General features: G+C 48.2%; 1 protein-coding gene across 1 annotated transcript in view; it reads left to right on the top strand.

Annotated features, from left to right (window-relative positions):
- The first annotated feature begins 17,937 nt into the window (after positions 1 to 17,937).
- Positions 17,938 to 18,960, top strand: part of PLB1 (phospholipase B1) — an 84,066-nt gene continuing 83,043 nt past the window's right edge. Inside the window, exon 1 of the mRNA XM_050894108.1 lies at positions 17,938 to 17,986. Coding sequence (XP_050750065.1) covers positions 17,938 to 17,986 — 49 coding nt within the window. The remainder of the gene's footprint in view (positions 17,987 to 18,960) is intronic.

Here is an 18,960-nt window from a genome sequence, read left to right as displayed (position 1 = left end):
TACAGTATTTGCACTAAAACAAAAAGCTTGTTAGAGAAAGCTTGCTGCTATGAAAGAAAGAACATATTAAAATGGTTTTGCTTTTACAATTTTAACTAAGTAGCATTTTGTAGAATAAAATCAATTTAGACTGAAAAGAAAAAATGACTTTTCTTTTTTCCTCTGCACCTTCGCCCCCGCCCCCTGCTTTTCCTCCCATTCCTTGGTGGTGTGATGTTCCCCCCTTCTCCTTTGGTGCTCAGTTGTAATGATTGGCTGTATTGTTGACTATGCTGCTGAGAGTTATGACACTTGTAAATCTTGTTTTAATGACATTGTGGACACTCTTTTGTATAGCAAGAGCTAACTGGAGTTCTTCTCTCTGTTAATTGAAGTCATTAAAAAGCTCCCTTTGCCATGAACAATTAAAAGCTCGCATGTTCCTTCAATATGAACAAATGGGTACAGCATTGCCAGGTGCCCGGTTGTAGCACATTTCAGGGCTTCTTTCATTAGAGCAGCTGCAATCCAGACAGCTGTTAGCTGCGACAATGGTAAGTGAGGCAGAGGCTAGCAGAACAGACCACCTGGGCTAAAAGGCAAATAATGCATTAATCCTTTCATCTTGGCTTCAAAAACAAAGGGATAGAGCTAGAAAATACATGCTGAGGTGACACTTTTTTTTTTTTAATCCACCTTCTCAGCCAGAAGGACTCAAAGCTTCTGCTCTGAAAACATGAGGTGGAGAGCATGGTTGCTTCATTGGTAGTAAGGAGGAGGTTAAGATGGGATTCCCGTGCTCACCTGAGAAAAGCTGAAGTCTCTGGAGTGGAAGGAACCCAGATGCACCAGGTTAGGAGTGGAGGATGTCATATTCAAGTTAAAAAAGAAACGGTGGTGGGGAGGAGATGTTAGGTGAGTCATGGCTAGCCAAGCTGGCGCCAGGCCAAGCTGCTCTTTACTCATGGGTTTCCTTAGGAGTAATGTCTGCTTTGGCTTCCTGCTGGTCCCTGTCCCTCTCTCTTTTTTTTCCTTTTTTTTTTTTGCTTCCCCCCCCCTTTTTTTTTTAAATCTTTTTTTTAACCCCTGTGTTCTCACAGTGCCATGGGGAAGGAGACCAGAGATGTCAGAGTAAGTTATGTGGCTGGTGTATGAAAATATTTGTGAAGTCATGGGGAATGCTGAAGGTATCAGTCACCAGAACAGGGAATACGTGCACATGCCTGTGTGAAGTGAGCTCAGAGGTCAAGAATCCATATTGTAGGAAGGTTGACACAAAGTCAACATAGGAGGGTTTGGGCTGCAGAGCTGGAGCCAGCCTTAGGGTGCCCCATGAGGTCAAGGATGACACAGGGGGTGAGGGAGAGCCTTTGGGAGGCTTTTTCTAAATGCGCTCGTCCTGGTGGGGCTAAAGGAAAAAGTAGTTATTCTGAGGGGCATGGCAATTATAAGCAAACATGCCGAAGGACCCAAGAGCATCATCTGTTAATATCTATCTCCACAGGGCCTCGGGCATGGGGGAGTCCCCATTTGATCTCCTACTGCACGCAAGCTTTCTCTAAGGGGAGTGCCTCCAGGATTTCCTGCTTCACGAAGGGCTTTCCCATTACAGTGGTGCACAGCGGCATCCAGCCTCGATTTTGTCAAACCGGCTCCTTTGGCAGCATATCCCCCCTCCGCCTCCTCCCAAAAAAAGGCTAACAGGAGGATACGTTCTTGCTTGCCTCCTGCCAACCTGAAGTGCTCCCTAAGCTCCTGTTTGCTGACAGCACCCTTCAAAAAGGCTTAACGTTGCTTGTCTGCAAATGCTGGTTGCGAGGCTAGGCCTCCTACCTGATTTCCTCCCAGCACTGGCTGGTTGCGACTGCCTTTTATCATCATTAGCTCACAGACGCTGGAATGTCCACAGCAGTTACTATAATTTCGTTTTGAAGGATGAAATTACACAGCAGAGCAAACTGTTTTCCACCAGTCTTCTAGCTGTGGGAGGTCAAATTCTACCACATTGACATGGAAATTGTTTTTCCCGACATCCTCATCTTGGTTTAGATCTCCACTTCACATAGGGAATTTCCCCTCCTTCTGAAACAGGCTCACCCTCCCTCCACCCTGCGATGCCCAGACCTTGTCGTGCAAGTGAGGGATCTGTGCGTTACCATGGGGCGGGCAGAGTTGTGCTGGAAGAGAGATCACCCATTCCTTTTGCAAAGAAAGGCTGTGAGGGGCATCTGCACCAAAAACTCTTGCATCAGGATCACTATACAACCCAATGATGTCTTTAGTGTGTACAAGAATTAAGAGAAGCTCCCTGTTCTCTTTTGCCTGTCCCCTTCCCATGAGGCGAGACTCATCTCTGGACTTTCCTCACGGTCACATTTCTTAGTGAAGTACCAAGAACTGGTTCATCTCTCTAGGCAGCATGTGCGGGTGGCCTGGTCTTCTTACATACTCAGTGGAGGGGAGACCCTACCTGGGGCAGAGCTTTTGTGGGAAGAAAAAGCCCAGAGGATTGACCTGAATATATCATGCCAGAGATGGCAAGTTGTCAGATGAAGGCTTTTGGTGATTTTTTTTTTTTTTTTAACTTTTTTAATTTGGTCTAGAATCTGCAGGAGCAGCTACAGGAACACTGGAGAAATTCTGCAGCCAATGGAAAGAATAAGCATGTGCTAAACCTGAAGAAAGCTTAATGGCAAGCAGAGCTGGAGTGGGAGTGTGGGGGAAAGGAGAGCATCCAGAATGCTGGTTTGAAGTGATGTTTCCACTGTCATGTGGGAAGGATGTGACAGAGGAAAACTGTGACACAGTTATTGCATCAGATACCCCGAAGTGGAACAAATGATGCATTTTTAAAAAAAAACACACCACCTTATGGTCCTACTCCTACTGATGTCTATGACCTGATCCCCCTGAAGTTTCATATCGTCATAACAAGCTCTTGAATTCAGTTGCAAAAGTCCAGTGTTTTCTGCTCTGTCTCACGTGGCACAAGTGAGGCCCCCATTCAGCAGTGCTTGGCCACTGTCAGCACAAGGAGCAATACAGATGGATTATGAACCTGGGTGGAAGTTGCTGGCACACTCTCATATTGCTGCGGTTTAAAAGAAGGTTTTTCACGCGTGTTCCAGTGTAGTGAGATCCAAGACACCTCAGGAAGATTTTCCTTGATGAAGACAGGGTAAGGCGGGAGGAGAGGCTGAGAGAGCTGGGATTGTTTGGCCTTGAGAAAGAAGGCTCAGCGAGGATCTTACCAAAGTGTGTAAATACCTGATGGGGGTAGGGAGCAAAGGAGATGCAGTCAGACTCTTCCCAGTAGTACCAAGTGACAGGACGAGAGGCAATGGTCACAATTTGCAATAGAGGACACGAAAAGAACTTTTTCACTGTGAAGGTGGTCAAACACTAGCATAGGTTGCCCAGGGAGGTTAGTGGAGTCCCCATCCTTGGAGACGTTCAAAACCTGACTGGACATGGCTCTGAGCAATCTGCTCTAACTGACCCTGCTTGAGCAGAGGGGTGGACTAGACACTCTCCAGTGGTGCCTACCAACCTCAACCATTCTGCGTTTCTGCTTTTGATTCCACATAGTCTAAAAGGAGTATATTGTGGGCATATTTCTTTCCCCCTTGCAGTGCTAGCTCGTTTGAACTCCAGAATTCCTCTGTACTAAATATCAGCTTTTCTGATGCTGGCTATGCGAGGTCAAACAGATAAGGACTAAGCTGGGAGGAGGATATCATGGCAGACAAGAATGTAAACTGTTCAGCCTGCCGCAGTGTGAGTCTCAGATTTCCCTTTTTATTTTGCATGCTCCATTCCACAGACTAGCGTGAGGGAAGAGAGGGAGACAGGCCTTACATGGCCGTAATTTAGAGCCTGCATCCCACAAATGACTGTACAACTCTGCAAGTTCACAGGCAGTGCCAGGAACTGTTGCCTACTTGCCTTTTGCAGGCTTTCCTACCATTTTTCCTCCCTCAGGCAGAAGTTGTTTTTCAAGTTGCCTGGAAAGGTAAATACGGATCTACAGCCGGTGATCCTAGGTGAGCTCGTGGGTCAGGTACAATCCATCAGCTGAGCACAGATGCTCCCTCTGGCCCCCCACTCCCTTTCTGTAAACCTAATTGGGCTCCCAGACTTGGGCAAATTCATCAGTGGCTCCCAATGATGACACACACTCATGCTGGTGATTACTGATGTGAGTGGCCACAGCAGGAGATGGTGCTGGTTTTGGGCAAAAGGAATAAATAGGTTGGTTCTTTTCCTTTGGGTAGCTCGAGTTATTCAAGCACTGGATGCTCTAATTCACCTAATTCCTATTTCAGTTGCTTACATTGTATTACTACTCTTAATTTAGTTTTGAAACTGTTTATCTCGTGTTAATGAGGGTACAGCACCAGGCATCAGCCTGTGGGCTTAAAGGAAAAGTTACATGCCAGAGGCCCATGAATGTCTCCAGTAATCTAGGGGGAAAGGTGAGCTCATGATCCCTTCACATCTAAGATCACCCTATGGTCTAGCCAGGCACAGCTCTGCTCCGACCCCTCAAAGCCAGGGCTTAGTGCAGGGCGTCAGCACCAGAGCCTCACGCAGCAGCAGCAGGTCACCGTAGCCTTCGTTCTAGGCTGATGCTGACTTAGAGGGCTGCAACCCTCCGCTCCTCCCTGGCTGCTACAGGTCATGGGGGTGATGGGAGACATTAGCTGCCTTTTGTAGCCTCCAATTGAACATTGCGTTTATGAGCCACAAGGACTGTGATTAAATCTCTAATCTGAGCAATGTTGTGAGGCCATACTGGTATCTAATTACCTTCTCCACTTCTGGTAGCTGAGGAAATGAAGATCTGTCTGTGACACTGTCTGTGGTGAAAGGGAGGGAATAGGAAAGGAGAGTGATGCCTTCAAAACATCAGCTTCAGGTGCTTCCCTTGACCTTATGCATACTCTTCTGTCGGCACCAGCAGCTGGGGTGGGTGCTCATCCTGGAGTGACGCTCTTCCTCCCCTCTGCTCTTGTTGCCCTGGTGGAGGTGGGGGGTTTGTTGGAGCCGCAGTCACCTCTAGCCAGGCCTTCCCCAGGCAGCTGCAAGGAGCAAGGTTGTGCTGTGGTGGCACAGAGCAGAAGAAGCTGTACAGTGAAGGTCTTGGCAACTTGAGGTCCTCCAAGATGCACCTTGACTGTAGGAGGTCCCTAATTGCATGGACCTGCCAGTCCTAGGAGGCTGGATGAAGCACCCTCCCAGGGAATTGCTCTTAAGAGTATGGTTGGCTGCCTTGGCAGGGTAGGCCTATCGTCCACCCATGGTGACTGTCTGGTCCCTATTTTGTTCTTCTTTTTTTACTTGGCTCCAACTGTTAATTTCCCTGTGTAGCTGCTGCCATCACTCTGTTCCCCAGGACCAGTGGCTGCTCCACAGGCACGTTTCTGGTGGCGAGGAGGGAGGAAGACTGTTTCCACCACGGGGCTGTACGAAGGGTTGAATCCTGTGACCCGGTGCCACGGGGAAGAAAGCCATTACTAATCCCTACCGTACAGTGGCTCCGCCTGCCCAGCAGGATCAATGGCGCCATCTCGGCCCCATTATGTTGACTCTGAATCAGCAAGGAACGCCAAGGAGCTGGGAGGAGAGGGCTCCTCCCTGTGTGGGGCCTGCCTGGGACAGTCAGGTCCTCCTTTCCTCCTCCCTGATTTTGGAAGAGCTGGTGAAGTACTCCATGGTGCTTATGCCCGCAGGCTAGCCCAGACCCTAGAGGAGGACAGACAAGGCAGAGACCCTGCCGGGACACGTGCCAGGCTCGCCAGCTCCAGGAGCGCGGGGCAAGCATGGGTGCCGCGCACCGTCCCCGCTGAGGCCAACCAGTTCTGCTGGCAAGTAGAGGCAGGGGTGGATCCTGGAGCCATTTCCAGGGAGCAGGCTGGCACTGGGGAAAGCAGGGAGGCTGTGGCTGCCTCCTTGCCCCCACGTTCACGCAAGGTTGGGGGTCCAGCATTTAGAAAAGGGTCCCGGTGACAACTCACCCATCCTTCCCCACGCTGCTCACAAAGATGAAGGGAGACAGTTTTTCAGACTATACCATTTAAGGAGTTCCTCAGCTTAGTGAACCTCGGCTGACCTCAGGGTATACTGAGTTTCCAGCTCGGCAGAGCAGCGTTTCAGTTGAAAGCATGCCACCCAAAACTTCCCTCCTTGCATCTAGGGGAAGGGGGGGCTGGGGGAGGGTGGGCAGCAAATGGCAGCGCAGAGAAGCAAGGGCAACGTCGGGTTAGTGACTCTCGGATGTAGCCAGGTCCCTTCCTAGGAAGGATGTTGCAGACGAACAGGACCAGCTTGAGCGTGAGGCAGCTTCAGCAGCTTTTGGCAGGTGCTGGGGCAAGGGGGATGGGAGGGTGCCAGGCCTGCAGCACCGCTGGGTGCTGCAAGTCGGGACGCAGGAGCGTCGCCCCAGCAATGCAGTGTTTACAAAGGTGAAAAACATTAATAACACGCACTATGCTCCTCCTGTTGTTTCAACAAGATCAAGGTGTGTACAGGAGAGCGCCTGTGTGTATACATGTGCACACACACGCACTCACTGCGGCTGGCGCGGGATACCGCTCGGCACAGGATTATTCCAGCCGGGCTGCAGTCAATACTGACAAATACAGTATACGTCCCGTCTTGCCCACAGCAGCAAGGGAGCTGTGGCAGGCTCGACGCTTTCCTCCCTCTTGTGAAAGACCCAGGGTGTTTTCAGCAGTGTGGGGAGCTTGGGTCCCAACCGCCTCGGGTCCCAACGGTGCGTGGTCTTGCTGCTGCACCAAGCAAGTCGGGGGGGAGCGACTCCCAGCCGGGCGCCTTCCTCGCCGCCAGTTCACCCCTCCGTGCTCTGCCTGCTCGGCGTGCTGCACGAGACAGGGGTTCAGTGGAAGAAGAAGAAAAAAAGAAAAAAAAAAAAAAAGCATGTGAGATCATATAATTAAAGATGGTATCAGAATGTCTAATTAGGATGACTGAGAGAACTTGGCTGGGAGACGCAGCCAAGAGCTGAGTTAGTGTGTTTGCCAGTCCAAAGCTCCTTAACAGTAATTAATCCTTAAATGTCCAATTGTTCAGAGTTCAAGGAAACACCTCCTACTACTGTACTTTGTGTTCCTGTTAAGCAAGGAGACACAGCAGGGCGTATGCCCTTATTCTGTAAGAGCGACACGCCTAGGGGTGTTGTTAGGAACTAGACCGAAGGTTGAGCATAATTATTAACTACCTAAGAGTTCCCAGCATTGCACAATTACCCAGGCCGCCTTGCAGCTGTGCGCTCGCCCGGGCTTTTTTGTTTTTTTTTTTTTTTAAATAGAAATGTTAAGCTTTAGTGGTGCATATGTACAAATTATACCGAAGTGTCATCTGCTCCCCTTCCAGTGTCATTCGTGCCACTGAGCTGGGATGCATTAGCGGAGGGGGCCGAGGGGAGCGTATGTACGTATATACGTGCTGTGTGAAAGTCAGTGCTCTTCACTGAAACTCAATAGGCTTATTTACATCAGTTGCAAATTTGACCCAGAGATTTTTCCTTTGTTTTGATGCTGTCAGCGACTCTTGCATTAACATAAAAGCCCTGGCTATTTACTCTTGTGGGGTTTTTCATTCTGTTTGCATTTTTGAGGTGGGTTGTGTTGGGTTTTTTTCTTTGTTGACATTAACAGGGGGGAAAACCTGAAGGAAAGAAACATAGGTTTGCCATGGTAGGTGAATCGAACTGCTTGTCCTGCTACAGGTCTTCTGCTGTCATTGGACCCTTGTCCAGGCAGTAGCTGGGATGGTGGAAAAGGGTGCTCAGGTGTGGGCAGTTTGTGCTGCCTGCTGCAGGCAGGGGGGTTTGAGGAGCAGAGCCGCCGCTGTTTGGTGCCTTCAGGAAAGCCCAGCTCAGCGGTGGCATCACATATCACTCGCAGACAGGAGGGAGTTGTGTGTCATTTCCTCAGATGCAGCATCATCTTTTAAGTCGCGTTTCTGCGTTTTTATCCTCTCCCGTCTTTTTTTAATTGACCCTTTCTGGCGGGTGTGGTGAGGGCCCGGCTGGGAGCCGGCCGGCCAAAGTCGCTTCTGCAGGGGATCATTAACTCAGGCGTCAGCCAAGGCCGTTTAGTGTTTATAAAACGCAGACAATTAAACACGGTCGCAGCCCTGAAATGCTATAATTGGAAAGCAGACTGTGACGATGTCCACCGACAGGGACTGGCTCCCTGGCACCGAGGTGGGATGGGCGGCAAGGCCGGGCAGGCAGGGCTGTGCTGTCCCGCCAGCCTGGCCGGGCCTGGCCGGGGCCGCACCGCGCAAACGCCCAGCTGGGAGGGTCCCTGCCCTGCCGAGCCTACACGCTATGGACGTGCAAAACAAAGGCTGGGGAGGGAAACGAAGGAGAAAAGGGACTTGCCCAGGGCCACCTGACAGCCAGGAGCTGGCTCAGGCATGTGGGCCAGGTCCCCTGGGCACAGGCCACACTGTGCCCCCATGGCTCCATGGCAGGCCCCTGTCCCAGCCTGAAGCCGGCTACGATATTGCTTGTACAGGCATTTATCAGGGCATGAAGACCCTCTCCCTGCCAGGCCGCCATTTTGGGAGGGCGAAGGGACTGGCCTTGTCCCGTGGCTGCCGCCTGGGGATTTGGAAACAGCCATTAACTGGGCCCTGGGCCCCAGGCAGGCTTTGGGGTCGCAGCCAGTGGGGAGTGGAGTGGTTGGGGCTCTTCCCGGTTTATACGGTACTCCTGCAACCTGGCCTCCACTCTTAGCCCGTTCTGGGTACCACAGGACCAAACACCATTGATGCTTGTTCCCCGCCGGTGATTGAACGGCCATTGGGACCTGCGTCAGGCAGCTGTAGAACTCATTCTCCAACCAGATCTATGTCTTCTGTAAAGTCTGGCGAGTGGGGAAGATGCCGAGTACCAGACTGGGATCACCACAGCCCTGCTCCAAGCTCTGCAACTGACTCACTGTTTCACCATGAGCACATCACTTCACCTTTTTGTGACTCAGAATTTTCATCTATCAATTAGGGATTTATGAGGTTTAATTAAGGTCTGTGAAGCCCTTTGAGATCCTTGCTTGAAAGATGCTGTGCAGGCATAAAGTGGTGTATGCAATGAAGAAAACAAGAGAAATTAAACGCTCCAGACGAGAGAGAAGAGAGGGCAGGTTTCCCACTGCTTGGTCTCCCAATTACATGCTCCTTGTTTGGATGGCAACCTCACTTTAACCTGTGGACAAACGAACCTGTTCACCCCTTCTTGCAGCAGACAGGCGATGACGTGCAGCAGCGTCTTACTCATTAGTTAGCCTTCGGTCATCTTTCCAGAAGTATGAGCAAACGGGGAAGGGGGAAGGGAGCGAGGGCGGGTGAGGAGTACGAATTCCAGAGAAAAGGGAAGTATCAGAAAGCAAGCTAGGATGCGCAAGGGCCTTTATCGCTGCTGCTGAGATCTAGCTCTGCATAGTAACAAACAGGAATAGATCTCATCTGTCCCTAGAGGTACGTGCCCCGGAGCAGGGAAGAGCTGATGAGTTACAGCAGAGAGGAAGCAAGAGAGTCTTCTTGTGCAAGGCATCTATTTCAGTGTCAGAGAGGTGGTAGACTCGACTTGAAGGAGTCTGAGAAAGTGTTTGAACCTAGCTAGAGTGAAAATTGTTTTATCTATGTCTTTTGAGGTTAAGGCCTTGTTTGCAGAAGTCATTGAACAGACACTTCGTTTGAAGCTCATGCTTAAATTTAAGCATGTGCTTAAGGCCTTCACTGAATGAGGACATGCCCAAATTTGTTTAGGTGCTTGGTGGAAACCAAGTCTAAGGGGCGGGAATCTAACAGCAGCTGTGAGACCAGCTGGACCACGAAGGTCCCCAGGAGCCATGGAAAGCAGTAATACGTGAACAGCCTTGCCACACTATTCATAAGGTCAGGCTGACCTGGGGGAGCAATGGGCAAAAAGGAAGCTCCATCTCCAATCTTTATTTTCTTCTTTGCTTGCTGTACAAACAACCTTGTGGAAGCTGGCTCCAGTAGGTGTGGTCTGTGTATGCACTCCAGGGTGTGCCACTTCGTTGCGTTAAAAGGACCATTCCTCACCTGAAAGCAAGTTTCCAGGTTGTCACTGACAGTCACATCAAAACTCGTGACCCCTCCCATCCCCCACCTGCATGCCTTCCCTCTTACGTAAGAAAAACAGAGATGCCTGTTGAGATGAAACCCAAACTGGCCCTGGTTTTGGTGTCTGTCTTTGTTCCACACTGATCTGGGACCCCTCTGCGTATCTTTCTTCTGAGCTGCCAGGGAAAACAGATGCATGATAATTACTGCTGGCTAGAACAGCCCTCTGAGTTTGGGGCAGCCATCCTCACTCTCCTCCTCTCTCCTGGAAAAAGCTCCCTCAGTCCATCCAGCTTTCCTCAGGGTTTCTTAAGCTGGCTGGTCGCTAAACTCAATCTTTCTGAAAGCACTGGTGCCCCAAATTTGGTACAACATTTAGCATCGGTGAGCACTCTTTTGGGATATAGCATAATAATGACCTTCTGTGACATACTTATTGCACTCCATTAACATATCCCAAAAGAAATGTTTGTTTTTGTTGCAACAGCAGCATACCGTTGACTCATTATTTGATCCACTCTAATTCCTCCAGATCCTTTTGTGTAGTACTGCTACTTAACCAATTATTCCAAGTCATTCATTTGTGCACTTAATTTCTCCTTCCCAATCATAGTACTTTGCTGTGTTTTTATTGAATTTTATCCAGTTGATTCTGAGCAGCTTTTGCAATTTATTGAGATCACTTGAAATAATAATGTGCAGATTAATTGTTCAGAAAATCCTATGCACAGGCCCATGCCTGCACCCATAGCTGGTTCCAGAGCCCAGCCTTTCTGTCTTAAAAACAAAGGCCTCTAGTGCTTGGTGGCATTCGTGCAATATTCAGCTGAAATGTCAGGATGAAGCCTGGCAAAGCTGTGAATTTTGGAAGGCTCTTTCAATGGAAATATGGAATAAGAGCATCTGTTCAGCTGGCAGTGGCTTTTGGTCTCTGATCATCTAGCGTTGGTTTGAATCACTGATATTTTCTGTATTATTGCTGGCCTTGAAAGCGTGCAGTCGCTGAAAATACGCAAGCTTGAAATCGGCTTCCGACTGTAAGGGAGGAGACGGAGCTCCTGTTGTTTGGTTGTACACCTGGACAACCACAGGTCTCATCAAGAATCCCCTGGCCTGGGCTTTTCCTCTCTAAGGACTGGAGCTACAGCTCCACTGCCATTACATTTTTTCCGCTCCCAGCCAAAAGGTCCGGACACACGTTGTGTTCAGGAGTGAAAATGTAGGAATTTGGTGTCCTCTGGTGGCAACTGTGAGAGTTACAGTTGGCAAAAGCAAGCGTGACCCTCCAAACGCAAATTGTCATTCAGGCCAACTGGCCATGTGCTCCAGACAGATCAGTGATATTCCTTTCCACCCTGCACTGTAAATATTTCTAGTCCAGTCTGGCTTCTATAGTTTCTGTATGCTCACCCCTCCTATTTATTTTATGCCCGGTTAGCCACTCCCCTTTCTGGAGTGCTGAAGTGTGTGTGACTTTGGGTTTAAGATTGACTTGATGGTGTTCGCTTGTTGTTGTTCCCCTGTGATTTCTTTGCTTCACAAAAGGAAATTTAGCTTCTGTAAGCACCTCTTCACCGTTAGTGAAGGCTTTAGCTGCTTGCCCTTGCATGGTCCCTTAGTAAAATAGGTGTGCCTGTGTCCAAAGGCCTTTTAACCCACTTCTCTAAGCACTGAATCTACTACCCTTAGGCTTGCCCCAACGTGGTTCCACTCACCAGGTGAAAGAACTGGTGAGCAAGAAGACACAGAGCACCTGGATGGCCCGTGTTTGGCTCTTTTAGCCACAAAACAGGTGAGAGCAGCTCAGAGCATTGCATAGATGGTGAACGCTACGGTGGGAGGACGTGTTTGCCACAATTTGCGGTGTATAAAGTATGTAAAGGGAGCATGCTGAGCCATAAGCTCCTGCCTCCACGTGCTTCTGCTGGATATGGACAAAAACTGATCAGCCTCGAGGACCTAGCCTCTAGGACCTTGGAGTGTAAAGGTCTGTAAGCATTTCGTGCAACAGCCTCATCCCTTACGAGGAAAAGCAGCCTTACCCCCTCTCCCTATCTCATCCACTATGCTACCACTTGGTGGTCTTCTCTTTTTCAAGGGCAGCGCAAGTATTAATGATGCAAAAGGAATATAGCACAGCTGGGGCTAGCTCATTGAGGTCAAAGGGATAAATTTTCTGACATGTAGAGGCAGGCTGAGAAACAAAGTTCTGCGGGGGAGTCAGGTAAACAGAGGGTTTTTGGTGTGTGGGTAGATGGACTAGCAAGTCTGGGACACCGTGGCACCTAGACAGGCTGACCCCACGGAATCTGTGTGTTGTATCTTCATGTGGGAAGAGCTTCAGAGAGCACAGGAGAGTCAGGAGCTTCCCACACCGTTGCTGCAATTACAGCACTGGCTGAAAGCAGAGCCCCTTTGTGGCATGAATACAAACAGCAAAAAGCTGGCACTGCTTTGTGAATTTTATAACTTAATAGAAAAGAATGGGAGAAAGGGAATACTAGTGTTTCCATTTGACAGAGAACCACAGTGCTTTGAGACTTGGGCTTCAATTCAGAGAGGTATTTATTTAGGTGCCTGATTTCTGTGCAAATCTTTGAGAATTAGGTACTTTGGATGTGAGCATCAATGAATTCACCCAGAGACTCACAGGAAGAGAGCATACAGTTTCTGGTCCCTACTCTAAAATGCCATCACTGTCTATCAGAGGCAGACAGACTGCTTCCCTTTGCTATCTGCCTTCCTGCCAGCGCCACTCTCTCAAGGCTGTGGTAGCGCTGGTGGACTCTCCCAAGACTGTGGCTGTAAACAGGGCTCTCCAGAAATGAGCAGTATCTCCTGATCTGATAACTGAGGGGCCAGCTGAAGATGAAGCCATGGGAAGCATCTAGCCCCCAGCTTCTTGCTGCTTACAGACTCAAACAAATCCTCACCCTACAGAAAAGTCAGTAAAGAGTCTTTAGCAGAGGATCTTTAAATCTTGACTTCTGCTGTTCTCCGGATGTTCAGAGCCCTCAGCTGGCTTGCAGCCGTCAGCAGGCTTCAGCTGGCCTACAGAAGGGCAATGACTAGCAGGAGGACCAGCCCCTTCCTTCCCACAGCCCCGGGGCTCCTGCCCCTGTGGAGCAAGGGGGATTTCAGCCTATGACATGATCTGCAGCTCACCTACATCAAAGGCCTGGAAGCTGCTAGAAAAGGGAGTGAGGAGCAGTTCCAGCTTTTGCTGCGAGGGTACACCACATTTTTGTGACAGGTGATGGGGCATGAGGGACCTGTGCCAGCTGTACAAGCTGCAAAGGCAGGCTGGGGTACTACCAGCCTCCTGGCAGCGCTGAGCACAGCCTGTAGAGACGGACTTTGTGCTTTACTTTGGTGCCAGTCTCAGGTCAGTGGCTAAAGGGCTTGTGCCCTTGCCAAGCAGTCAAACAGTCTGTGTGGGAGGTTGTGCCCACCTGCAGGCACAAGGAAAAAATTTTGAGTTTCATTCACTTATTAACATTGGATCTGAGGTTTCATTGTAATATTGCTGCCTTCAGCTACTGCTGGATGTTTGCAGGAGGCTGCTTCATAGCTCATCCAAAACATGGGTATAACTTCAGCGGTGACTTTGCTTATTTACTTACTTATCGCCACAACTCAGGTCTTTATAGCAGCTCTGCCAATCCCAAATATCCAAGTGAAGAGTCCAGTGCTCCAGTCATGCGCTGAGCTTAGAAAAAATTACTTTAAAGAAGTGTGTTTGAGGCTTTGTGTTTGCACTTCTTTTTACAGGCATTTCTTTTTGAACACCTTTTTAGAAACAATTTAGATCCTCTTCGTCTGCCACTCCAGAAGTTTTTTTTTTAAGGAGTTGGGCACCAAGTATTACAAGGTCTTTTGCCCACTTTCAGTAACCTGACCATTTGCAGAGCAGTGCTTTCCGACTCCTGCCCGAAACGGCTAAATTAACGTTTGGTTTCTTCTTTTCCTTTGAGTATTTGCATTCTCTCCAGCAGGTGGTAGCAGCCTCCTTTAAGCTGTGCGGCTCTCCTGCCTGCTGCTGCAGAATTGCTGCCCTGTGATACATGTCCCTGGCTGCCCTTAGCCTCACTTCATCTGCTCACCCTCTGCTGCATGCCTGAACTCTCCTGTGGAGGAAGATCTGCTGTTTAGGTCCAGAGCGTGCACTAAATTTACCAGCAACGTGAGGCGCAGCAACAGGAGGCGATGGTACAACATCATGAGGAAACGTGAAATGTCTCACTGTTGTCTATGATTTACTCCTAACGGTTTCACAGCACTATCACATCCTACCCATTACGGATGGGGGTCTCGTAGATGGAACAATTCAGGGATATGCTTCCTAAATATAAAATTCAAGATCTAAGGCCTTGTCTAGGCAGTAGGATTAGCTGAAGCACTGACAAGTCACAGACAGGCTGTATCTTCAAATGAAATGGAGAATCAGTCTGCTTTGTATTTCCACAGCAAGTCCTCTGCTATGCCGGTGTAATATGATAGCTTTGCGGATGCAATTACATTATCCTCTGATATATGGCCTCTGCTTGTTAGCAGCTGAGCAAGCTAGTTCCCTAACTCACTCAGTAAAAGGTTGTGCTTATAGTGACAAACATCTTGGGTTTAATCACGAGTGGTTGAGTGCTATGGGTTTTTGTGTCTGGTTTGGGGTTTGTTTTTTTTTTTTAATGTGCAGCCATAGATTCACTATTTGTATTTTAAAACACTGGTCCTATAGGTGAGGACCTAGATAGATTGTCAGAGTTTCTGGTCTTCAATATTCTGTATAAGTAAAAGGAATGCAGGAAAGAGCTCTGTTTAAATGAGCAGATAAGGAAGAACTTAAAGACAAGGTAGAAAAATCCCTTGGCTTTCCCAGCTATAGCTCCCATACCAGGTATGAGAGGTGAAGCTCTAGGGATATTATAAGCCACCTAAAAATGTAGCAATGGGCCAAGAAGTTTGGCTAATACATTTTAGTGCATATGTTTGAGTATCTGTTTGGGTGTTGCTTACTTTAAGCTGTAACTGGGACCTGACTTCTGGTTTTGTAGTGTTTTGCACTGTTGAGCCTAAACATGTGAAACACGTCCTTTGCTTGAGAACATACCAAGGCATAAAACTTCTGCTCTTCACCACCAGCTCCCACAAAAAGCTCTTCTGTGCCAGTTGTGTTATGAGCCTTCCTCATCCAGGGCAGGTGACAGGAAGACTCACACAATTCAGGCAGGGTTAGCTACAAGGTCCAGCTAGCTCCTTGTCCCACCTGAGCAGCAGCAGGCACTTTAGGGAAGACACAAGATGTTCTGTGTTGATCATTAGGTAATTAGCTACATGGCTGCAGTTCTCTAGGATATTCCTAAATACCATTAGCTGAGGGTTGGCTCATGGTCTGGAGCTCTCCATGCCTTCTGTAGCTGCATCTAGTTTTGCCCTTGCAGTAATGCAAAAGCTTTAATTTGTCTCTGACACCTTCTACATCTAAGAGAAAATTCTCTCTTCTCCCTTTTGCAAACTGCTTTGATCTTTGCTGCCACTTGCTGTTTGCTATTCAAACTAGGACCTATTTTGATGCTTGGGTGGTGGGAAGGAGTGTTTACAGAAGATTTACAAGCCTTGCAGTTAACACTGTCTCCCTTCTGGAGCATGTCGCAGTGTCTAAAGGCTAAACTCTTACTCTTGGAGCTGTGGTTTATGGCAAATGTATGAATTAATGCTATCTTCCTTTCCATGTTTTGCTTGATGTACAATGAGGAAGAGACTTTCTGGGATTTTAAACACTTCCAGCTCATTAAGAAGTCTGTTTCTCAGACTTGTTGATAATGAGAGCTTTCTGTTGAGGCAGCCACAAACCCTTCTATGTAATGACAAAACCCACCAAAGGTAACTCCCATCCACGCTGAGACTGTGCAATGCCACCTTGACTGACAGATGATAATAGTCCTGACCAGCCTCACCTGGGACCTCCCTCATCCTGCCCATGTGCCTGGGAGCTCCTTTTCAGCTCAGCCCAGGCAGGGGAGCTGCTGGCTGGTACGGTGCCCTGACAGTGAGTAAGCTTCTAATTTTTCATTACCTTACTGGTCAAAAGAGCCTGGGTGTCAAACTGTGTTTCAGGTTGTGAGACCCCAAAGTGGCATGAGCTCGTCCCTCTCAGACTTGAGCACGCTGCTGTGTCTGAGGTCCGTGCTGTGCTGGTGAGGTCTGTGGTATGTTTGTGCTGGGATGAGGTTGGAGACTCAGGGGGTGGAGGAATGCTTTCCCCTGTCTATGCAGATTCCTCCTTGTGTGTCACTCTGAACAATAGCTGTTCATGTTTAGAATTAATATTACATTCCTGTTTTTTGAAAAGTGAAGTGGGCATAAGATCTACCTCCAACATGTTCCTTCAAAGAATGTCAAATTTCAGTCATGAAACAACAGAAAGCCAAAATAAACAGCCCTTTGAAGGATGGGTTAGACTGCCTGAGATGGGTGTGTCAGTGGCTTATTTAAGCATTTAAAGCTATTTACTTAAGCAGTCGCCCATTATTCATGTAGGAGCTCTATCTGGGTGTCAGTGGGCTTGGAAGAGACCAGAGGGCACTCTGGTGTTTTGTGTGAGGACTGCAGGCTGCTCTTCAGAGGTTTGATGTTGCCACTGTAATTGAGGCATAGCAGAGTCTCGCTGGGGAGTGTAGTATCACAGTCTAACTGGCATTTCTGCATGCTCTTTGAATCTGCAGAAGTGACCGGGCTACTGCAATAGCGTCGTAGGAAGTGTTTTGGAGACCTGGGCAGAATGAGGGCAGAGTTACTGATCCTGCTTGTCCACCAGTGCTCTGTCTTGTCAAATACTGGTGAGGCACACCCCAGTGAAGGAAAATTCACCAGAAGAACTGCCTACGTCCCATGGACTGAAGTTGTAGAGGTGGTCTTTAACATGCCTGCTGCCAGGACTGGTGGTACTCAAGGTTTTGTGTTACTTGCCTCAGCGCCTCTCTGCTTCTTCTCTCACTATCGAGGAACTTTATGGTCTGAGGTGACACATCCCTTACATTGTCTCACTTTAGGACAGGGTTTCACAGCACAAGGCAGAGCTGCACTGCCCTACACCATGGCTTGCTGCTGCTCTGGGTGGAGGCTTGCTCTCCTTGCTCGGACCACGACCCTCCCATGCTCTTCTGTGCTGTGTCCGATGTTCTTCACACCCCTCTGGCAGCCAGTCAAACTTAGGTTTTTGGAGTTTCAGTGAGTCAGATCAGCTTGGGGAAGGAGCTGGCTGTTCTGGAGCTAGCAGAAGAGAGACAGGCACAGCATGAGGCTGGTTGAAGGCAAGGAAGGAGCAGGGGCAGGGAAGGAGACAAGAGGAAGAGCACAACCTTCCTCTCCGGGTGGATGTGGGCTGTTACATAGGGCTCGATTGTCTGTGTTGCCTCAGGAACAGAGGCTCTTTCCCTGCCTGGTAGAGACAGGCTAATGCCAAATTAGTGTGTTATGTATTGCCTGGAAGAGCCTTGACCCTGCTGGAAGCTGACTCACATGATCTAGGTTCTCATATTTGCCGAGAGTCCCCCTGAAAAGTGGCCAGCTGCCTCTGAATGAGTGAGAGAAGCTGTGCCATTTCTGTACTCCTTTGACCCTTGGATGGGGCAATTTATAAACTGGGGTTGCACATGTCTTTGAAATAAGATACCATTGTCTCTTTGCTTTCCAAAGGTAAAGAGGCTAATAAATTTTATGGCTGCTGAGTTATCAACTTGTTAAAATATAAAGGAGGAAAAAGAAGAGAATTTCTTTCTGCACAGCCTTGATGTCTAGCAGACAGCACTCCAGGATTATCAGTTCATAGAGGCACTTATCATGAAGCTATTGTTAGGCCTGTTGCTCCTTTGGGTGCTCTCCTCAGAAGGTAAGTTGTGAAAGGCCCTTTGAAAATTCGAGTTACACAGTATTTAGGAACCTATATTTTTAGTTGTTGCAAGGTGGGTGTATAGCAGGAGTCTTAGAAGCAGGATGAAGAAAATCTGTGAGTAAAACTGTGATCTTGCATGTAATTTTGGGTATGTTCGAGCATTTTTGATAAAGATACATGCATTGGTTTGCACTGTTCTGGGGACAGACTGCATCTTAGGCAGGTACTAAGGCTTTCTGATGAGAAAAACATCATCAAATAATTAGACTAACAGTGAGATCTGTCCCAAAATGGCGCAGAAATTCAAGCAAGGGACAGAGGTTTTCTCTGAAATCATATCTATGATGATCATCTTTTCAGTGATAGAAGACTGTGTGAATGGGTTAGGCAGCATCCTGGCACTCAGGGCATCATTGTTTGGATTTCTGCAAATTTCAGGGTAGGGGGAGTCTGTGTTCCCTATACTGGGTCTGTGAAGTCCACATTCGGTGCCAGATGCCAGTTTTCTAGGTGCTTTAGGACTAAAAATGCTGTGTATGTTTTGGCCTTATTGGCTCTGTGCTTCAGCTCTCCTGTAAGAAAGTAATGATAAATAGTAATAGTGCTTTACCTTACCAGTAGGCTGTGACAAGCCTATCTTCAGAAGATTATAAGGTGCTCTGATAAATAACTAACTGTTAGGAGGTTTTGGTTCCTAAAATAAACGGAAGAAATGATCACATCTGAGCTTTTTAATTTAGGGGAAAAGATGCATGGTGACTGCAGTTCCTGTGAAAATTTGATTCAGGAAAAAATGTTGATTGACAGCAGCCTGTAGGAATTATTAGCTGAAACAGGTTAACTATGAGAGCAAGGGAGGAAGGAGTAGAATCTTTCTCCCAGATTTTGGGAAAATTGTCAGAAAAATACTTTACTCTTTTTTTGATGATGTTGAGAAAATTAGAAATACAAACTAGAATTATTAATAGAGT

The sequence above is a fragment of the Gymnogyps californianus genome, chromosome 3 (genome assembly GCF_018139145.2).
Source record: "Gymnogyps californianus isolate 813 chromosome 3, ASM1813914v2, whole genome shotgun sequence".
Taxonomy (NCBI): Eukaryota; Metazoa; Chordata; class Aves; order Accipitriformes; family Cathartidae; genus Gymnogyps; species Gymnogyps californianus.
This window is presented reverse-complemented; position numbering and strand designations above follow the sequence as displayed.